The sequence below is a fragment of the Xiphophorus maculatus genome, chromosome 21, assembly GCF_002775205.1.
Source record: "Xiphophorus maculatus strain JP 163 A chromosome 21, X_maculatus-5.0-male, whole genome shotgun sequence".
NCBI lineage: Eukaryota > Metazoa > Chordata > Actinopteri > Cyprinodontiformes > Poeciliidae > Xiphophorus > Xiphophorus maculatus.
Window position 1 is genome coordinate 9540789 of NC_036463.1, and position 20889 is coordinate 9561677.

The 20889-nt window shown below is 36.0% G+C and overlaps 1 protein-coding gene across 2 annotated transcripts in view; it reads right to left on the minus strand.

Moving 5' to 3' along the window:
• Window positions 1-20464, minus strand: part of plod2 (procollagen-lysine,2-oxoglutarate 5-dioxygenase 2) — a 32126-nt gene extending 11662 nt beyond the window's left edge. Inside the window, exons 1-8 of one of the 2 annotated variants that reach the window (XM_023326694.1) lie at window positions 20121-20464; window positions 10973-11064; window positions 9261-9397; window positions 6923-7086; window positions 3749-3861; window positions 3599-3662; window positions 3363-3460; window positions 434-535 (exon numbers count right to left, since the gene is read on the minus strand). In XM_023326694.1, coding sequence (XP_023182462.1) covers window positions 434-535; window positions 3363-3460; window positions 3599-3662; window positions 3749-3861; window positions 6923-7086; window positions 9261-9397; window positions 10973-11064; window positions 20121-20223 — 873 coding nt within the window. In that variant the 5' untranslated portion in view covers window positions 20224-20464. The remainder of the gene's footprint in view (window positions 1-433; window positions 536-3362; window positions 3461-3598; window positions 3663-3748; window positions 3862-6922; window positions 7087-9260; window positions 9398-10972; window positions 11065-20120) is intronic. The other variant, XM_005797808.2, reaches the window with a different exon arrangement.
• Between the last annotated feature and the right edge of the window lie 425 nt (window positions 20465-20889).

The window sequence follows — 20889 nt, forward strand, 5'->3', positions numbered from 1 at the left end:
GTGGAAAAAAGCCGGATTGCGGAGCCCACTAAAAGGCAGGCTGGTCAACAGTGACTCCCCTTTAAATGAGCACTTCTCAAAACCTCAGAAACCATATCCTGCACCACAGCCATGCAATGCTTCCCTTTTCTCCTGAGTAGATCACATCATGTTTGTGCGCCTTAAAAATGTCCAAAAAGTATAAGGCTATTATTGCAGGAAAGAAGGCCGAACTGACAGCCTCACTTATCTGTTGAAAGAAGACAAACCGAGCTCTGCTCCGTCTGTCTAGACGGTTACCCGTAGCTAGACGGCTCGTACTGGAAATACAAGAAACTGTTTCATCTTTTCCTTACTTCACAAAAAATTAGGTCAAAACAATTTCCATGGCAGCAGTTTTAGAAAGAACAAGCAGTACAAACAGATGGAAAAGTACTAAATGTGAATCACTTACATGTAACTGAGAAAAATCCAGAAGATCATCATCACAGTGGCTGCACCCATGTTCATAATTCCATGCGTTGGGGACATAGTTCCCTAGGTAGTTCAAGTACATCTGTGGAAAGAACGAAGTCAGTGTATAATTTTTACTTATTTTCTATTCTAGATTTCTATTCAGTAAAAGTGGTCAAAATTAGTGGGGCAACGAAACGATTGGTTTAGAAATCAGAGAATGTTCAGTAGTTAATGTAATGGACAAATCTATATATTTTGATATATGTAATAAAATTCACTGGAATACAACATTTCAAATATTATTGCCAAATATACATGACTAGCTCATATGTTATTTTTTTCACCTCAATTAACATTTTATTAATTTTTTGTTTTCTTTTGTTTGAAGTGTTGTGTTAATATTATGTTTCATTTGACTCTCTGTCAGTCTTGTAAAAGGAGAAAAGAAAATTCCAGTTTTGCTTTTCCATGGAAGAAATCCAAAGCAAAACATTTTTGAAATGAAACTTGTGTACAGAAAATGAAATGAGGTCATTAGTGACAAGAAGTCACCACCAATATTGTTTTTAAAACAATATATTTCACCACTGAGTTGATTTGTCTAACTTTAATACATGAAGCATTGTGTAAATAAAAGCAAGTCGATTTTAGAAAAGTAAGAAATATGTTTGGTAATATTTTTTTATCTTTTTGTAACAATGTTTCTCAGCAATACGTCTCATAATATTGTAAACCCTGTTTATTCCCCTACACATCGTGCCATATAAGCAAGAGACATGGATTGCATTGAATATTCATAAAAAAAGAAGAAAAAATTAAGTGTTTGGTAAAAAAAAAAAAAAAGTTGTTCAAATTCTGACCACTGCAAAACCTTTTCAAGTGGCATCCTATTATTTTTTTTATTATTTTCTAAATATTCTGATCTCATTCACTGCTGCTGAGTGCTTGGATATTTATATTAACAAAAGCATGTTGTACAAGAGTATCTAATTTACTTTGCTAATTTCCCCATGCTAAAATAGACATATAATCTTCTTGCAACCAGAATGAGCTGCAGATGATTAAACATGAGGTAATGTTTAACTATATGCCAGTTATTCAACTGTCCAGTCCTAGAAAGGCATGGATTTAGTGTTCTACCATTAAGCGCTTCCACTCCAGCTGGTATGACATTTTGGGGAAAATGACTCAATAAATTGGTGGGTTTTGTTCAAAGCTCGTGTGGCCGTTAGTGGAAAAAGATTGTGATGAGTTAAAGGTCGGGAAATATCTGACTAAACTTCCATAGAACTGCAGCATTATCTTACAGACATCCTGTTAACTTACTGACTCTCTTGGACTGATAACTGAATGATGGCATTGCGCAAATGAGAAACACATGGTCAGAAGCATTAGCAAGCAACCTTGACATGGATGAGAAGCCAACTATTGTCAGGGTCATCTGGCAAGTATCCAGTAGGCTGCATTTTTTCCACCCAATGTGGGGGAATGTATCAAGTGAAATACACTGTTCATGATGAGTGGTTACTGAGAAAGACAAAGGACTAGGGTAAAAAGAAAACCATGCAACATCAAGGTATACCAGATTTTTAAAAGTTGTGGTTTCAAAACCACCAAAAGTTCTCATTATACTGTTCCTAGGGTTTTACAATCCTTACGGTAAGCTGCTAGAGAGACTGGAATATGTCTTATGGAGCATAGTGTAATGTAGTGCTGCTCCTCCCCAACTTGTTGTGGTCAGGTGGCTGAATAAAAGCAGCTAAACTTTTCCCTCACTTATAAGAAGGACAAAATCTTCTCTGGAAATATATCCAAGTGTGAATAATGACCATCTTTAAAACCTAAACTGGTTTGAACCTTATTGTCCTACTTTAAGTGTTTCATCGATCTTATTTCCTTACATGTTCTCCATTCATAATTACCATATTTTGTTAGTATTGCCTCAGTTAGTTATGTGCACACAGCCTACTACAAATGGTAAATAGATTGAATATTTATAGCATCACATTAACCAAAATGCTTTAGCACAAGTGCCACATTCACTGAGTTGAACTAGCTAACTAGCTTGGTGTGAAGAGGCTTGCCCAATGGCAAACCAACATCTGGCAGAGAGGGAGCTGGAATTAAACTCATAACTTTACAATTGCAGGGTAACTACTCATTCCACTGAGTCATAGCTGCCTCAAGGTGAAATAAAGCACTGTTAAAAGTGCACTCGCTTTACATAGTAATGCATAATTTCACAAAAGAACAAACAAACAAACAAAAAAAACAGCTTACATTCCAGCATAGTCAAAGTAAATACTGGTTTAGGATGACATAGCATAACTATGTGAAAAACTAGCATTTTGTTTTATAGATAGTAAAATGTATCTAACAAGAGTTTGATTCATTAAAAAGAAAGTATGGCCAATAGGGCACTTAAATTTTGATGTGGTTTTAAACCACATTTTTCAACCATCTTCATTCCTCATTCAGACAGCTTGACTAATTACACAGTTAATATCAAGTAGTTATACTCATGTTACTCTATAAAAAACCAAAGGATAAAAATATGTATGTATAATCAACACAATTACCTTAAAGTTCAAACAAACGTTACCAGGTGGTAATTCAAAATGTTTGCTTTAGCAAATGGTTAACAAGGAAAAAAACAATAAATGTTAAATATGTTATTTTTACAAAATAACATCTAACATTATTATAAAATAACTACTGTATGTGATAGATTATCTGAGTGGCAGTAGAAATAATTGTTGTTTTTTTTTAATCTGACTGTTAAAGAAAAAAAAAATTGATAATGATACACATTTTGCTTATTTTGGGGGTAGCTTAGAAACTAAAATATTCTTAAAGAGAATGCCATTCATGAGAATTCTTTGCAAGGCCATTCCCTCTTGTACCAAAGAGCAGAGCTTCATACTCACTTTAGTGTTTCCATTTCCATGGACGACAACAGGCAAAGAATTGTACGCTGTGTTTCTTACTCGCACTCTGTCAGTTCCAAACTTAAGAAGCACCTCATCTGCCAAAAAACATAAAGAACACCAGATTTCAAGGTTAGGTTTGAAAACCTGAAATATGCCACACAATGTCAATACAAAGTTAGTTCAGCAAGAACTAAGTCTTTGCACTAGTTCAATAAATTCTAATAATTACCTACCAACAGCCCCGTTCAGATTCTGGAAAATCTGGCACTTGTGGTCCAGAGTCATGTTAAGAGATTCCTGTAAGATGTGAACATAAAAATGTAATAGGCTGTCCAAAGCATTTCTTATGAAAAATGTCAACACAAAGAAAAACAACGACCTACTCGTTTCAATGGATCCAGGTAAATCTTAGTGTAAAAGAGCTGGTCGTCATCATTGTCGTGGAGATCCCACTGTGAAACTATTCTGTGTACATATGGGGCGTAGCCAATTATACCTGAAAATAAATGAACAGTGTGAAATGCATACCAATGTGTAGATGATATGGTGAGAGATGTTTACACAACTGGGAGGATGCTGGGTGGCTTAACAGCCTCCAACTTCATCCGAGGAAGCCATGACGCCTTAAACAAAGTGTGATTTTTGGCAATTATCTGAGGCACACATAAACACAGGGCAGAGACGTTTTCTTTTCCGCAGAAAGTAAAAGTGGTTTGCAAAAAGCTGCAATCTATTTGTTATGACCAGCTTACATCACATACTTAAACTCTAAATGTACATTCTCATGGTATACTCCTCTATAACTTGAGTTCCTTTTTCTTCTCTCACTCTGTCGCTCAAGGACAGCAACCACAGTAACAGATTGAAGGGTTTAGCTATGTTGCTGGTGTGTGTCGTTTTATATCCCATCATTGGAAAAAAACCTCAGACACTGTAAACAAGTCAATGGACAGACATGACATAATATAAATGGTAGGAACGAGGGAAGAAAGTTCAAAGCAAAATCATCAATTTTATGCAGATTATATTGTTGGTATGTGGTTCATTTTACAGATCCTGGGAAAGTGCAGTGAACATTCTGCCTTAGTCTTCCTATCCTTTAGAGCGAAAAAGACACAATGATTCTCTGATCCCTCTAAAATATTACCTCTGTAAAATACTAAAAAGACATAAACAATGTAGCATAAAACTTCAGGATTTAATTGAACACGGTAATAGATTTTTATGCTGAATTTACCCCAATTCAAATTTTCCATCATCAATTAGCTTTATCCTGGGATCCCCAGACAAGATCACAGTTTTTGGGATGCTTATTAAGGCCTTTTTGAATGCCTTGATAATACTTTGCATTAGAGCAGCTCAAGGCACTCAAATCCTGATCTATGTTGATGCCCTGCTGTCAATGCTTTTATGTTGTCTGAAACTAATTACGAGAAATGTTGTAGTGGAATATGCCGAGCAGTGTGGTGTACATGTCTGCAGTTTGCAACCTTCCTGAGCATTTCCAGCAAATTCCAAAAGTGCTAGACCAAACTGTGATCCAATCGAGGTCATTGGAGAACAGTATGACATTAATTGAGCTTTGCAACTTAATCATTATGCTGGAAGGATGAGTTTAACTAGTGTGGAATCTACGATGTAAAAATTGAAAGAACAGTATATAAAATTGAGACTTGGCACTGGAAAACATTTTGCCTGACAAAACTTTGTTTTATATCGAGGATCAAAATATAAGTGACCTAAAGTGACCTTCTTGTTCCTCTGTTTAAATATTCACAGTCTAACACCAATACGGAATCTCTCCATCTCAGCTCCATCCCCAGAAGACTACAGTCTCTGTGACACAACTGTGCACGTCCAAATGCTATAAAACTTTCCTCACTGGTCACTTGGGCGGTAGCCGTAGGAACACAAACAAAACCTGCAATTTCATGCAAACTGTGGCACACTCAGGGGCCCAAGACAAATCCACATGTCAAGTCAATGACAATGAACGCAAAAAGCAGTCTCTGATCAGTCTGAGACAGTAAGGCTCCACTATGGGAGGTCACACCAAATTGATGACCACAGGGAAAGGAGCAGTTCAATGCTCCAGAGAATTGGAAAGATGCGGTTTAGGTTTGCCACAAATAAGCTTTTGCTTTGTTGCAAAATGTTCTACCTACGTAGAATTTTTAAGTCTGCAAGATGCACCATTTGCAATTACTTTTAGAAAACACCCCAACATGTAACCGTAATTATGTCTAATCGACCACTGGGAGGATAACAGCTAAAAAAAGATGTCTAAGCATAAGGTTAAACTTTGGGCAAATTTCCTCCTCCCACATTCTGCTCACCATAGACAGGAAATACTTCACAATCCAAGTTTACTTGGGAAATATACTCAAATTTTACACCAGGAATTAGCAATAAAGGTCCTGGGGTTTTCTATTTTAAAACTAACACATGCTTATTGCTATTCTTTGTTGGTGCTGCAGCAGTCTTTACACCGAATACTAGAACACTGTGCTTAGCCCACTGAATTCCAGAAAGGCCTGCAAGTCTTCAGAGTTCAACAGCTAATGGTGGAATGTGTTACACCCAGAGAACAGGGGTGAGTAAGTGGTTTCAACCTGTGTAATCCATCATTACTTCAACTTTCTACGTATGCATAGAGTATGCTGCAATAAAATCTTCTGAAAATGTTAGACATAGTGTAAAGTGTGGTTAAATACAGGTATCAAGTTGGGGGTGGTGTAGGAGTTATTGTACCCTAAAGACATAATATAGATGGAAACCCACATGTTTAAAGCTCTGTGTGAAATCCCTGTACTTAAACTATAGAAATACATCTATATTAGTGTGTAAAAGACTGTTATAAGCTGAGACAGACAGTTTAAATAGCTATATAAACAAGCAGTGATTCCAGTGTTTCTTGCATTCTTCTAGATTATGCCTTCAGGTAAGGTGCTGAGACACTGTTTTTCCCCTTACAGGTTCTATTAGCGTTTTTGCATTATATCGTCAAACCACTGCGAAAACCATACAAAAATGTCTTAATAGAAATTTAAAACAAAGTGCAAATAGTGATTTGATTTAAAAATGTTAACTAGCCAATGTTAGCTATCCAAACCAACCTTATGTGAAAATGCATGTATCCCCAAGTTTCCATTTCAGCAAAATTCTGTTTTAAAATATCTGTTATCTCAGTGGTGCATAAAAAAAACTTTATTTGATGTGGTACATGTTATGAAAAGCTATTTATGTGTTAAAAATATCTGGTAGAAAGAATTTAATGCATGACTTGTGATACATATTTGATTGACAACTTTTACTGATATCATTGCACATTTTTACAGAACATCTGCAAATGTTCTTTAAAACAACAAAACAATAAAAAAATAGAAGTTTGAGAAATGTGGTTGTCTCACTTTTGTGCTAGTCAATGAACATATTTTAGGTGCAACGTTAGTTTGTTTCTGTGGGTGAGTTTGACAGTGTGAACAGGAATGATCAGGCTTCCAACAACAATCAAAACACTTCAGTCCTAAAAGACAAACTGAACTTTTGGAACCCACCTCCAGAGTTGAGGTAGCGCTTGCCACTTCGGACTAAAGGATACTTGTCCGCTAGCCTCTTATCTGGCCATATCAATCCCTCTGCAGCAAAAAGCACTTTGTGATTGGCTTGTTGGAACTTCCTGAGAATCTCCTCTGGTCCCCCAGCGAAGATAAGATCATAACTTACGGGGGAAGAAAGCAGATAAAATATAACAGATCGTTAGCCTTTTATTTATCCTGGAGGAGCAGTTTTGTCTTCAACATATTTCACTGAGTTTGACACGTAGTATAGGGTTTGGTAAGACTGAATTTTCTGAGAGCCTGTGCAGTGCCATGGTTTCAAATGGGGTTTATTTTTCCAGACATTAACACACCCAAAACAACATAATTATTCAAAGGGCTGATCTTAAAGTATCAGTAATTTAATTTATTTGGTGCTTTTATTGGTTTGGTGTGTGCAGTTGGCCTTTAAAATCATGATAATTTCACAAGAGTCATTGACTCGTTAACGTCTTCAATTAATGGGAGCTTATTCTGCTTGTGTGACAGCACGAGTTTGAAGGCTTGAAAGCATATACAGCTTGTATGTAGGTCTAAAAATAGTGCAGTATATGGCCCATTTATAGAAGATGGCAGGAAAAGTAAAGGTTGAGCCACGAGAGGAAGCCTGAGGAAGTTGAAAGTTTTGCTAACATCTGGCAGACACATGTTCATATAAAGATCCCTTGCGACTTGTTAAATCATAAATCACATACTTATCCCATTAACATAGGCCTGCTCTCCATAAAACCATTCAAGATTATGTCTGAGAATTACACGGAAATAAATTCAAGACAAATCCAGCTTGGAAATCTCAGATTTCCATTTATATGTATTTTATTGTATTGCTTTTCAGGCTGTCTGTAGTGTTTACCAAAACCTTGGAGCTTCAGTAATGGAACTAAAAAGGTTAAATAATATCATATGATTGAGAAGGATATGTTAAATGATTTTAACACTGAATTGAGTGTTTGATGAGTTAACCAGCAGCAAGAGGACCAGCAATATCTGCCTAAAAGAGATCCAGGACATCCTGACCAGAGTTTATTGGAAGCCAGTTCTACAAAAGTACTCCCACAGGATGATGCCAATGCTTTATGGAGGTGTGATGAGGATGATGGGTAGTCTTAGTTTTTGCTCCCTTCAGCATTTACCATGAAGACCAGAAAGTTACATTTTGGTCTCATCTAAACAATTAAACTTGAGCGTACTTGCTGTGGACTCTATTCACTAATTAGATTACTTTTGTAAGCAGTTGATTTCAGTGGAATTTACTTCGGGATATCATAGAAAATTATTCCATGCCACAATTTTAAAGATTTGTTTGATAAATAATTGTATAACCATGTACCATTTTCCTTCCACTTCCCAAACATAAAATATATTGTGCTTTTCTATCTCTGACGGTACCGACGCAACGTTAAAGTTTGAGGCTGTAACTTTACAAAAATGTAAAAAGTTATAGGGAATGAATAATTTTCCAAGGCATAGTAATGCAAAAGACATTCAGTAATAGGTTTTAGTCTGAAATTATGCTGCTTGACAAGTGTTTGTAGTCTTTTCTATTCATTTCAGAAATTATGCATGTTTCTTTACAATGAAAAACTGCTAAATTAATTCATACTTAACTTTATAGTTGACTGAATCGTAAAACAAGATCTAAGGCCGAATTAGTACCTGCCAACACTCTCCTGGTGGGCCAGGAGGATTTCAAGTATAAAACACACTGAATTACTTGTAATCCTCTGACATTTCCAAGTAGTTTATTAGACTACAACTGCTTCTTTCCAAAGAGAGAAAATTACTTTCTAACAACCTCCTTCAAGGTGCTATGAGCTGCAATTATAACTAAAATTATAGATTTGAGTTGTCACTGTAAATATGATTTTTTTCCTCTATTTAAAGATAAAGACTTGTGCAAAATGTTTATTTTTAATCCCCTCACTTTACCCATGGAAGTATTTTCCATCAGTGTTAAAAAATTACAGCTCAGCTACCTGTATTTGAGAATTGTTCTCCTCGTGTACAATAATGCCTATTTTTGAATGTTTGATTGGTGTTTTTGCTTCAACAAAATCACCTTTCACTAAGAAGTTCTGGCTTTCAAATATGTTATTACAGCACATGGTGGTTCGCATTTGCACCATGCTGGCTCCCTTTTTTTGGTTGGAACGTAAATGTAGATCAAATGAAAGGTAAATCAAACTAATGTTAGTAAAGAAACAAAACAAACTCAAAGCCAAGAATGTAATATGTTACAATAAAAAGACTGATGCAATATAGAGATACCTTTACATTAGTTTGGCTCATAACATACCTATCCACAAACAAAATGACAAGGTCTTCCTGAGCAGCCAGATTCTCCATGGCCTCCTTCAGTAGTCTGACTTTTTGCCCTCCACCAATAGAACGACCAACATCACCGCCTTTCCACATCTCTCCCATTCCCAAGACCTGATGCAGACAAAAAGACAGACAAAGTGTCTAAACTGTGAACTCGCTTGAACACATAAAGTTTGGCTGTGAAAATGTCCATTTACATCTATATCTAAGCAACCATAAGTCTGGAAAACCTCTGAAGGAGTTGGCCCCATGTTTCTATGTCATACGTAAGAGAGCTGGAAGGAACATCTCACTAATTCCTATTTATAAATGCTACCAAAAAACGAAAATATCCATGTACATTCTTTAATGGGGAGATTTATTTCATGTGTTTATGCTGATGAACAGTGGATATGAAGAGTCTACCCACACTTCTTTAAATACCATGTTTTGTGATGTAAAAAAAAGACTTTTTAGAACAACACATGTCTAATTCAACTGGAAAAAAATTCTAAGAGGGAAAATATGAATATATAGATTACACCCCTAATCCACATTTTGATTCAATTCCAGTCTTCTTGTATGCACTTCTGTCATCAGAAGCAGAACTAAATCTAAGAGATGATCTGTGAAAGAATCCCCTGGAGAGGGCTATGGATGAGAGGAGTGATCAGAATCTGACAGATTTGGGAATCTTTATATAACAGTGGACAAATACTGATGAGTTAATAAATGGAACACCTACGGAAGAAGACTGAATAATGATGCTGAGTGAAGTATTAGTTGAAGATATGCAAAACAAAGCAACTAGGTTTTTGCACCCTTTCAACCACCAAAATTTGAACTATTTTACCTCAAACATTTGTGTTTTAGTTAGTGTTTGAAATCAGGATTTATTTACAAAAGAGATGATGATAATTGACAGGAAAAATTAAGACAGGAAGTAGAATTTCATTAGTAATCTTCTGTGAAATTTATACTGGTAATCAAAGTCTTAAGTAACTTGATAGAGATATAAAGCAGTGTAAGAAATGAAGTAAATTGTTTTCTACTGTACTGATATAATGACAGTACTTCTTAACTATTTAGAAAAAGGGTACCAATTAAGTATATCTATGAAATTAAAAACATAATAGCTTTTCAATGAGTATTAATCATACTTTTCATTACGCCCACACTTATGTTTTTTTTATTTATATGTTTGATGAAATTCTAATTTTAAATTAAGTTTTTAACAATTATCATTTAATCACAATTAAGGGTGAAGTGAATTATAGGAAAAATTAAGATTTCAAAAATAATCTAATTTACTGAAAATGATAACAAAATTAAGACACCACTATACTTATCTTCTTTGGTTCTGTAACCTGATTACTGAAGATTTGAGATTAGTATTGTAATCAAACTACTGTAAAAGTACTGCATATAGGGGCACATGAGGTTAGCAGTGCAGGCATGTCACCACCAACCTCCAAGCTAAGAACAAACAAAAAAGTTTCTTTTAACCACAAAAGTCCATTATAGCGCTACATCATGGAGTTTCGCTTTGGGATGTAAGTTTTCCTCATCTTTGTTTCCTTTAACAGGCTCAATTGATTCTGGCAACTGTGTGTGGGAAGTATTTTCCTGCTGCGTGTGTGTTAGTTCTGTATAATTACAAACAATACGAATGTTTGGGCATGGATTTAGTAAATGAGATACTCTTACCTTCACAGTGTAGTTGAAATAATTGGTGGTCTGCATAAAGCGCTGGAAGCCATCTGTTTCCTTAGTTGCCACAGTTAAGACCACCAGCTTTTCTGAAATGGACACAACTTTGGTTAAAATTCATCACATATTTTTTGGCTGCTAAATTATAGGGATGAAGGGATATGTCCCTATACAGTGAAACTACAACATATAAAGTTGTAAAAAAAATTGGCTGGAGTTAAAACATATGCGCAAATATTTATTTTTCTAAGCTTAAATATAAGTATTGAGATTCCCTCTGCTATCCTATGAAGCATGTCCCTTGTAAACCTCAAACCTATGTCAACATACTGTTGACCATTTGGTTTAGCAGTCTGAACCTATGTCTTGATTTAGGAATGACTGTTGTAATTTTAATTTTATTTAAAAACAGTGGCATATTTTCAAACATAGACTCAATTATCTTTTTCCTCTTGGGATAGAGAGGTTCCCAGAAACCTCAGGGACATTTCCAGTTGCCTTGAGTGCTGAAGTTTGAGGTTTAAGGAAGGGTTAACCAAACACACATTTTCACCAGTGGTCTAATGTAACACTAGAAAGAGGAAGAGTTTTTTGAATAGCCTCCAAACCTTGAATCAAATATGCTCTGTTTGTTTGAGGAGACAAGTTGAGGAAATTTCCAACACCTCTACATCTTGTTCATCAGTTGTTATTACTGTATGAAGGGAGAAGACTAATTTGCTACTGGCAGACAGTAGAAGTCTGCTAAACGTGTGCTAGTTTTCAGAGAGGGTAACAAAAACGTATTGGCCCATTAAAACAGTTTTATAAGACTACTTGAAAATGAAAAGCAAATCTGACCTATATTTATTAGACAGCGTGATTACATCAAACACTTGTAAATAATTTATTAGTCAGTTAAACAACATTAAATTGGTTATGAATCGAGTCTGAAAGATAATTCCACTGTATCTTTTAAAGGGCTTTAACAGAGCTAATTGAAATAATATTTTGAGCCTCGTCATAGCTAAAGAGCAAGTACAACTCTGATCTCACTAACTTAACACAACAAACTATAATAATGCATTTCACACTGATGAGGTATTACATTATGACCACCTGGGTAATAGTGTGCTGGTTCTCTTTTGATGCCACAAGGAATGTCCTTCAAGGAATGGACTTTTCTAGATCCCTGAATGTATGATGCATTACATGGCACCATGATGTTGGTGGCAGAATTTTCTTTTACCAAGTTGAGGTTGAACCTCTTTAGATTCAACTTTATTATCCTGCATGGTCCATAGGTGTTTGGTGTAATTGAGATCTAGTGAGTTTTGGAGGCCTAGTAAACACCTCAAACCTGTTGCTGTAATCATTTGCTTTTAGGATGAGAACATTATCCTGATTTTTATAGGTCAGTGGTCCAATTCTCATAGCCATGTGCCCACAGCTGGCACTTTCAGCAGTGGGAAGGGGTCAGCATAGACACCCTGACTGGTTTGAAGCTGTGTAGCACAAAACATATCAAAATGTGATCTGCCAGGGTTTGAAAAACTTTTCTATCAGAACCTACTCAACTTCTTCCAAATTAGAGCTAAACAACGCCAGCAGTTTGATCAGAAGACATGGTTCAAACTTCATTGCCCACTTGCAACAAAAGAGCATTGGTCACTGTTACTTTCTTCAACCACTTCCAATAGGTACTGCAGGTAACACTGCAAAATGGGAAGAACTTCAGTTATAGAGATTCTGTAATCCAGTCCATCCCAATATGAAAAGTGTAAAGATTTGTGGAACTCTAAAATCTTTACACTTGAATATTCTCTTCCTGCTTCAAACACATCAACTTTAAGAACAAAATGTTCACTTGCAGCATGATATATCCCACTCCTTAGCAGATAGTATAATGAATAGATGATCTATTATTCACTTCACCTGTCTTTAGTTACAATGTTATGCCTGATCATCTTGTGCTAGGCACAAGATGATAATTGTTACTTTCTGTTCTAGTATTACAATACATTATCCCAAAAAAGGCAGTTAGGAAGACCATTGGTTTTACCCTGTGGAATAAAATGTAACCTATTGTGAGCAACATGCATTCCCTGTTCCAATTCTAAGTGTGAAGGAAGACTTGTGCAAAGCACTGCCAAGAAGATAATGTCCCTAAGGAAACACATTTTTCCTACATCTGTGTAAAACAGCAGGAGCTGTTTAACAGAGATGTAAAACAATTCCAAACAAGTTTGGATGAATGGATGAATGCATCAATTACAGGCCTCTATTTCCCCTAACAGTTAAATCTACACCCATTGTCAAATGTTTCTAATGTATGCTAAAGGGGAAAACTCAACTAACACATCACTTTTATTTAAAGAATAAGTATTAAGGTTCACCTTTCCTTTATGTTGCTACTGTATTTTGTAATTGCATGCTCACTGTTAAATCCTTGAGCAGTTCCTTACTGATGATAATACTTTTTTTGACTTATTAGTCCTTACTATCTATCACAGTGTACTTGGTTCTGTTGATACATATACTTTTTAGAAGGTGATCACAGATACTCAATTCAGTTAAGATCTACAAAGTTTCCTGGAAGTAGTTTAAAATCTGAGGACATTGTTATCAATGTTTCTTTAAAGCCTACAGTTTCAATTTACAAAAAAAAAATAGAAATGTTTCTGGACTTTTGAAAGAAGTTACTCTTGGTGGACATTATTTAACTCTGGTCAAGGAGTTATTTTTTAGAATTATGAGTAGAACGACTACCTTGGCTAAGCATCAAACCCAAGCATGTACAAGAGCAGAATGTGTCACTGTTGGCTCAACACTTTGTAGAGTTACCCTTGTCCTCTCCAAAGATATAATATTCAAAATATCCCACATTGTAACAAAAGTCATTCAGTTACTCATTGATGTTTTTCTTGGACATAAGCTTGGACAAGCATGTCTTGTCTCAAGGCCAAAGCTGAGAAAAAATTTTAAAAAATCTGTGAAAATATTTTTAATGTTGAAGCAACAAAGCTATATTTTCATCTTATTACTCTGAACAAATAGTTTGAACTTTAAACATTCACAAAGAGCCGAACAATGAGAGGTTCAACGTCAGCGAAGATAATGAAAACTAAAAAAGCCTACATTGACATGCTGTTTATGAGTATTTCATAAACTATGGTCATCATGTCACCAAGACATTTCACAGTAGCAAAGAAGAAAATGAAAAAAACAGAGATAACATCACTAACAACCCCTTCGACATTTCCTTGAACTTATGGAATCCCACCCTTTAGTTCCTTCATAAACATAAAGGCCAAATGAATGTATTCAAACATGCAAGCTCCCACGAAAGTACACCCTGATGCACACCGTCTCTGATTTAAAAGAGATGGGGAAAAACGTAGGGTTCTGGCTTTACATGAACTGCTCAAACAGTTTGCTGTGGTTTCTCCAGATACAACTTGAAGAAAAAAATGTGTCATCTACTGCAAATAATATTGGAAAATCTTTGTTGTATATGAAATGGACCCCTTTTGCTCCAAGTTATCTTAATGTACTCCTCCTCCTCCCAAAACAATAAGAATTTAAGTATTTCTAGTATTCCTTCAGTGGTCAGTGAATAAAAAAGACATGATTTACCTTAAGACACAACTGTGTTCACTCCAGATTAAGTATCAATATGTAATGAACTAAGAATGAAATAATGTTCTTTTGATTCATAAACACCCAAAAATGCCAGATGTCTCAAATTGTTCTCTTGGGGACTATAACTCGTCTTTTCATGACAGTGTTTTAGACACCAGTTTTTGAGTCCTACTCAAGTATTTGAATATCTATATGTAGAGATACTGTATATTGTAATGCTTCATTGTTATTGTTTAGACACAGACAAAGAAAGTTTATCAAATCAAATTATGTTACATTTTTCAACTGAATGCAAATTGTTCACTCATTTGAAGTGCTTCTTTTGTTTTCTTTATTGTCAGAGACTGACAAATGTTAAAGCACAGTTGAGATCCAGATATCATCAGCAAATAAGGGAGCTTTTTATGTAGCTGGTATTTTAGAAGATGAGTGTCCAGTCAGAATAAACAGCATTCTCTCCTGGCAGTGCTGTTTGAACAGCCCAGGAGGAGAGGAATGTAGAGCAAACAGTGTTACTGAATTTCTTCACCAAGAAAGGCATAGACTCTAAGCAGTCTTTCCATTGCACAATTTTTGTGGCCCACGTTTGGTTGAGATGTTTGGCTAAACTTTCACACTTCAGTGAGCAGAAGTCCTGATTTACTCACTAGAGAATAGCTAAGGTATAGGTTTCTTTTCAAAAAGGAAAGCATTGAGGGAGAATATCACAAGCTTATATAAAAGAGTAACAAGATTTATTTGTTGAGGCTTATGAGTGCAAACTGCTGCTCTATTTTGGGCATTCAAACAAAAGAAGGTTTTTACTACAAGAGTCACTAAAACTCTCAGTTCAGGGGAAATTCAAGTCATTTTAGGAACTTTGATACCATTCCTGTGATCAATGTAAGCCAGATCACCAGTGCCATCTTTTCTATTCGTGTTTGTATTTCTTCAAAACACAAATCAGAAAATGGGAAATCTTCCCAATCTCAGGAAATAGCGCCATCTCTTGAGGAAGATAATTCATCAGTAATTGTTTATGTTTTTAGCTAAAAGAGAAAAAAAGGAATAAGCATATTTGTGCGAAATATTAAGAGAACTTTGCAAGATGAACATAAAACTCAAAGAAGTCAGATTGGGGTATTTGGAAGTGAGTTTGGCACATTGCAGTAATCTAGTCAAATAAGAAAAAAAGGGAAAAACATAAAGACATCCTATTTATGTTATTTTAATGTTGCCCTAATGCACAACATTTTCATGACATTATAGGCACACTCTGAACCCACAGAAAAAATAATAATATTTTCAATTACATGTGTGAAACCACAGGCACTTTAGCCTTAGGATGTGGCATGGTCTCTAAAATATTTTGCCAAAAAACATTTTTATCACGTCAGAGAAAATACTGCATCAAGAATAGCTCGGAATTCTACAAAAGCAGCTTTGATGTTTGCTTCAGGTGGTGTGCCAGCAGTTATGATGGCCATTTTCTTTGGACCATTAAGTTTCCTATTACTGAGATAATCCTCACTGATAAATTAACATTGCACATTATGAGTCAGATTTACCAAACTCCATAATTTAGCAACTGTTAACAAGTCATAAATAAAGTCTGTGGAAGTGTTGATTTCAGTGGGCAAGGTCCTAAAACTGCACCTAAAATTGCACCTGATATACTCCAATTTTATTTTATTTTTGAAATAAGCAACCATTATGTTGGCCATGCTGACTATCCTAGGCATTCATGACTCTGTTGTGATGAACCAGCTGTAGGGTAGCAGAGAGCAGCAAGAAGGGTGTGAGCAGCACTGAGACCTTATCTGTCTCTTACCACAATGCCACGTCATGATGATAGTTTTAATATATGTAAAAAAAAATAAATAAATGTATTTATTTTTTTTTAAATAAATGCTACAAACTGCAGCTTTAAGATATTTAGCTGGAGTTTTGGTTTGGTTCAATTTTTGGTTTGTATTCAATTTCAAATCACACACACAGACCTGATTACTGCCTAAGCTGTAGAATTAAAAAAATCCCTTTATAGTACATATGAGGATGTTTTGTGTAACTCAGTAGTTTTTACAGTGCTTTACCTCAGACACTCTAAGTTAAAAACAAACAGCTCAACACATGTTTGGCTGAAAGAAGGCATGGACCCAACCATGTGGTGATAGAGTGACAATGTCTTATGGGATGATTATAGACCATGCCTGCCAGCAGGGTTTGTTAGACTGGCATTACAGTCAATAGAGAGTGTTGTTTTACAGAATGGTATGGACAACCTTAGGTGGAGTTTCCTTTACTTTTCCATAAAGTTCTCCTTGCTGTCACGTCAGAGATGTCTGGGTAAGGTATAATCTAGAGTCGCTTTTACTGTGTAAAAGAGAGACACTTTACTAGATAATGAATGATGGCGTTTACCAAGCCTCACCTAAGTATTCCTTCAGTGTTCCAAAATAAATGTTGCCATTTAGGTCTCCTGGGCTAGTTCGACGACATCTACATCATTTTTGTGTTTAATTGTATTTTTGTGTGTATTAACTCTGATTGTATTGCATAACACTTAAACAAGTTGTGCATTTTTTAAAAGCATTTAAATTTTTTTCTTCAAGTATTTTATAAGCTTTTAAACTTTGACTCCTATTTAAAATCTTTTTCTTGAATACATTTCAGACGGAATGTAGAATATATTGGCAATATCGATATTGACTGGTATTAGTCCTTTCTTAAAATATCTGTATCGGTCCAATAAATGAAACTGGGCTGATATTAACAACCAATATCTATTTCCATCTTGCTGCCATTGGTTTCTGGTGGAGGTTTGTCATGTGGTATGTGTTTGGTCATGTGTCAGTGGCAGTGGTGGAGTGAAATGAGCGACATGTTCATGTTTTACTACTTTCCACTCTGTAAAGCTATTTTATGTAAGGTAAATCTACCAATTTGCATGTATGGAATGGCGAAAGTGACTTTTTGATTACCTTTTTTTTGCACAAAAAATTAAAACAGATCATAATTTTAATTTTAACACTCCTTAGCTATGATATTACTCCTTCAAAAACATCCAGATTACAAACATTTGATAAGAAATAATCAGTTCATGGGTATTTTGTATGCATAATGAGGATGGATGTTAAGAAATGGGAATAGTATGTTGATATGCACAAAACAAATGATTTGGTAACTTAACATTAGGGCAGAACAAATCAAGGACTTGAAAAACACATGATCAAATTATCAAATTAAAGATACATCTCTCTAAATACCCTAAAAAATACTAAAATATTTGCTCTTATACTAAAATACAAAGTATTCAGAATCAGAGCAAGGCACACAACTTTGCAGAGTTTCTAACTTACACCAAGACCTACATGTTAAATTCACTACTTTGTTAGAATTGCTGTTCAAACAGTCAAACATAAGTGAAAGGGTCCTTTCAGGTGGCTGGACAGTGGCTGTCTGCATTGCCCAATTTTTGTAACCTTCCAAAACTGACCACACCAACAGCAATGTCCACTGTTCCTAGTGACCGGCCAGGTGCAAGCTGGTGAGAAATGGAGAGCTCTGCATTCCTGCTTCTTCCACTGCTCCCTTTCACTGTTGAATCACTGTCTGTATCTGAGCTCTGACCGGGGAAGGGTACTCTCAGGAAGGAGATGGGGAAAGCTGTGAGAATGTGGTGAGTTTTAGATTCTCACAATGAAAACTCACATCTCTGCTGTGAAATACAGTAAGCCTATTCCTTTTTTCTTATTTCTGACTCAGCTAATGCAGCAAGAAGCCTGTCCAGTATGATTAGTTTCACATTATGTTCCACTCACAAAGCATTCCCTACAAATGGTAAATCTTAATAAGTTCAAGGTTCGTTTTTGTCAGTTGTGCATGGAACCTACAGTGAAGTGTTTACCTTATAGTTAGGATCCTATAGAGTCCTGTAAACCAAGAAATTAGTCCTCTTTCATAAACTTTAAAAAATTCTAAATGTAAACCAAACATGTGTTGAAAGTGCCCTGGGGATTTAAACCACAGCCTCCTGGGTGTCCTGCAAGTGAGTTCACAAAGGCCATTTCCTCAACCCACTGTACTGCACAGTGCCAGTCCAAGGCATAAGAGAAATGAGTAGCAACAAGCAGGCCAGCTAAGGAGGGGGGTGGGGGGTACTAGTATTTGACTTTTCACATAAATTATCCTTGTGAAGTGATACAACCAGCAGGCTCAGCCAATGTAATTTTCATTTTAATAACTGTAGTCTTTTAAGAAAGTGTAAATATTTTATCTCAATTAATGCTGCTTTGAATGCAAAGAATGTGATCACTTTAGGTTTCAGTCATTTTAAATAGCTAAAAACTGCAGAAATGGTGCAACCATCTGACAAAATGTTATTCTTGAAAGGCTTCCAGGACTTCTTTTATGTATTCAATATTGTAAAAATTCACATAGACAGTTTCTTATCTATGTGTATCAAAGATAAGGAACTATTCCTGATATATATTCACACAAACTCATCTAAAAAAAATCCAAACTAGCCCTTAATTTAGTTTTAGACTCAGTAGTAAAGTATTTACTTAGAGATTGTAAACATAGCACAACATAGCAATCAGACTCTAACAATTTGAAAGAAATATCCTTGGTGGCTTGAGGGTGATTCAGGTTCTATATCAAATTCTGGTCAGGGTTCTACACAATCTGAGACCAGAAGTGGATCAGAGATTTCGGTACATTGTTTTACATTTAAATTTAGATTGCTGGATAAAAAGCAAACTCATTCTTCTGACTAAAAGTATGATAAACTAATGTTTTTGTTTCTAGTGGAGTGATTCTTCCATTATTTCATTTTTTACAGGCCTATATAGCAATGTATCTTCAGATTACCAGACTAAAGATAAACATTTAAACATCCACATATTTTACAAGACCTCTGTGTGAATGTCTGTCTGGATTTGAGGGTAATTTGGTACAATCCGCCAGAAGCAATTTGCCAACATGGAAAGGATATCTAGGTCAATAAAAGTTAAACATACGAGTTTAACAACCTATACGTTCAAAGAGGAACTCTTTTCAGTTGCCCATAAACAAACTTACAAGCACATCTCCGATTCTTAATTACGTTCTAAATGAGTTATAAACGTTTTTGTTTGTTTGTTTATTTTTTTCACTTTCTATAGTTTGGTAGCCTATATTATGTCTAACATCTACCCGTTGCGGTATTTACAGAAAAACTTCAAAGACCCTCCTCACCACTTAGCGCTTCTGGCACTAAAACTTTTACTGCCTCTCATATGTAACATAAAAGCTGCGCCAACAAGACAAGACTGCGAGAAACCGCACAATCAATTTCACGCCGTAAACATATGTTTGCTGCAAACACGATGACATTCCCACACGTGAATGCACCCTGCACGTTCATATAGGCTACAGTGACATCATTTTCGTGGTATAAATCTTAGGCATAAGCCCAGAAGTTCCCTTCACATAGTGAGCGGTATTCACACATTAACTCACTTTAAAATTAGAATAGGCGCAAAAAAAAAAGATGATGTCTTACCAATAGGAATAGGCGCAGGAGTTTGAGGCGCATTACTTGATAAGACGGAACTTCCAAACTTCATGTAGAATGATAACATCAAACAGAACCTGAAGGGATCCATGGCTGTCGCTTGTGCTTATTACCGGTCAGTGTGACCGACTGAGCTTCTAATTCCCTGTCCGTCAAAACCAGCCCCGGAGGGGTCTAACTGTAAGCTCTCGCGAGGTTAGAATAATTGAACAAGTATAATAGGGCGTTTGCTGGACGAGCAGACCTGCAGCCACTGGAGACAAGTTTCTTCAGCTGCGGAGGGGGGTTGTATATAAGGAGCACAATTCAGAGAAATTAGAGCCCAGCAGGCGTGGTTCACTAATTGCCGCAGCAGCCACTTGCGTTTCCGCAGCAGAGGGCATGAGGAGGGAGGAGAAAGGGAGGATAACGGTCCTCCTCATGGACACAGGGACGTCCTGCGTGAAAGTGCGACTAAACACAGCTGTGTTTGTGCCCCACACCCACTGACTGTGTCTCCACTATGGTTTCCTCCCCTCTGAGTGTCAAGCTGGCCATTTTAGCTGTGCACTCACGATCATTAAGAGAAACTCACGGAAATCACACCTACAGCACAGGAAAACTTTACAATTGTGACACCTCCATTTTAAAACCTAGCTTTCAATAAGACAAGAAAAAGTATATGCCCAATAGCAGTTTTTTTTGTATTGATTCAAAAAAAAACATTTTAGGTGTTACATTGAAAATATATACTCCTGCAAACAGTGTGCTCTGTGAG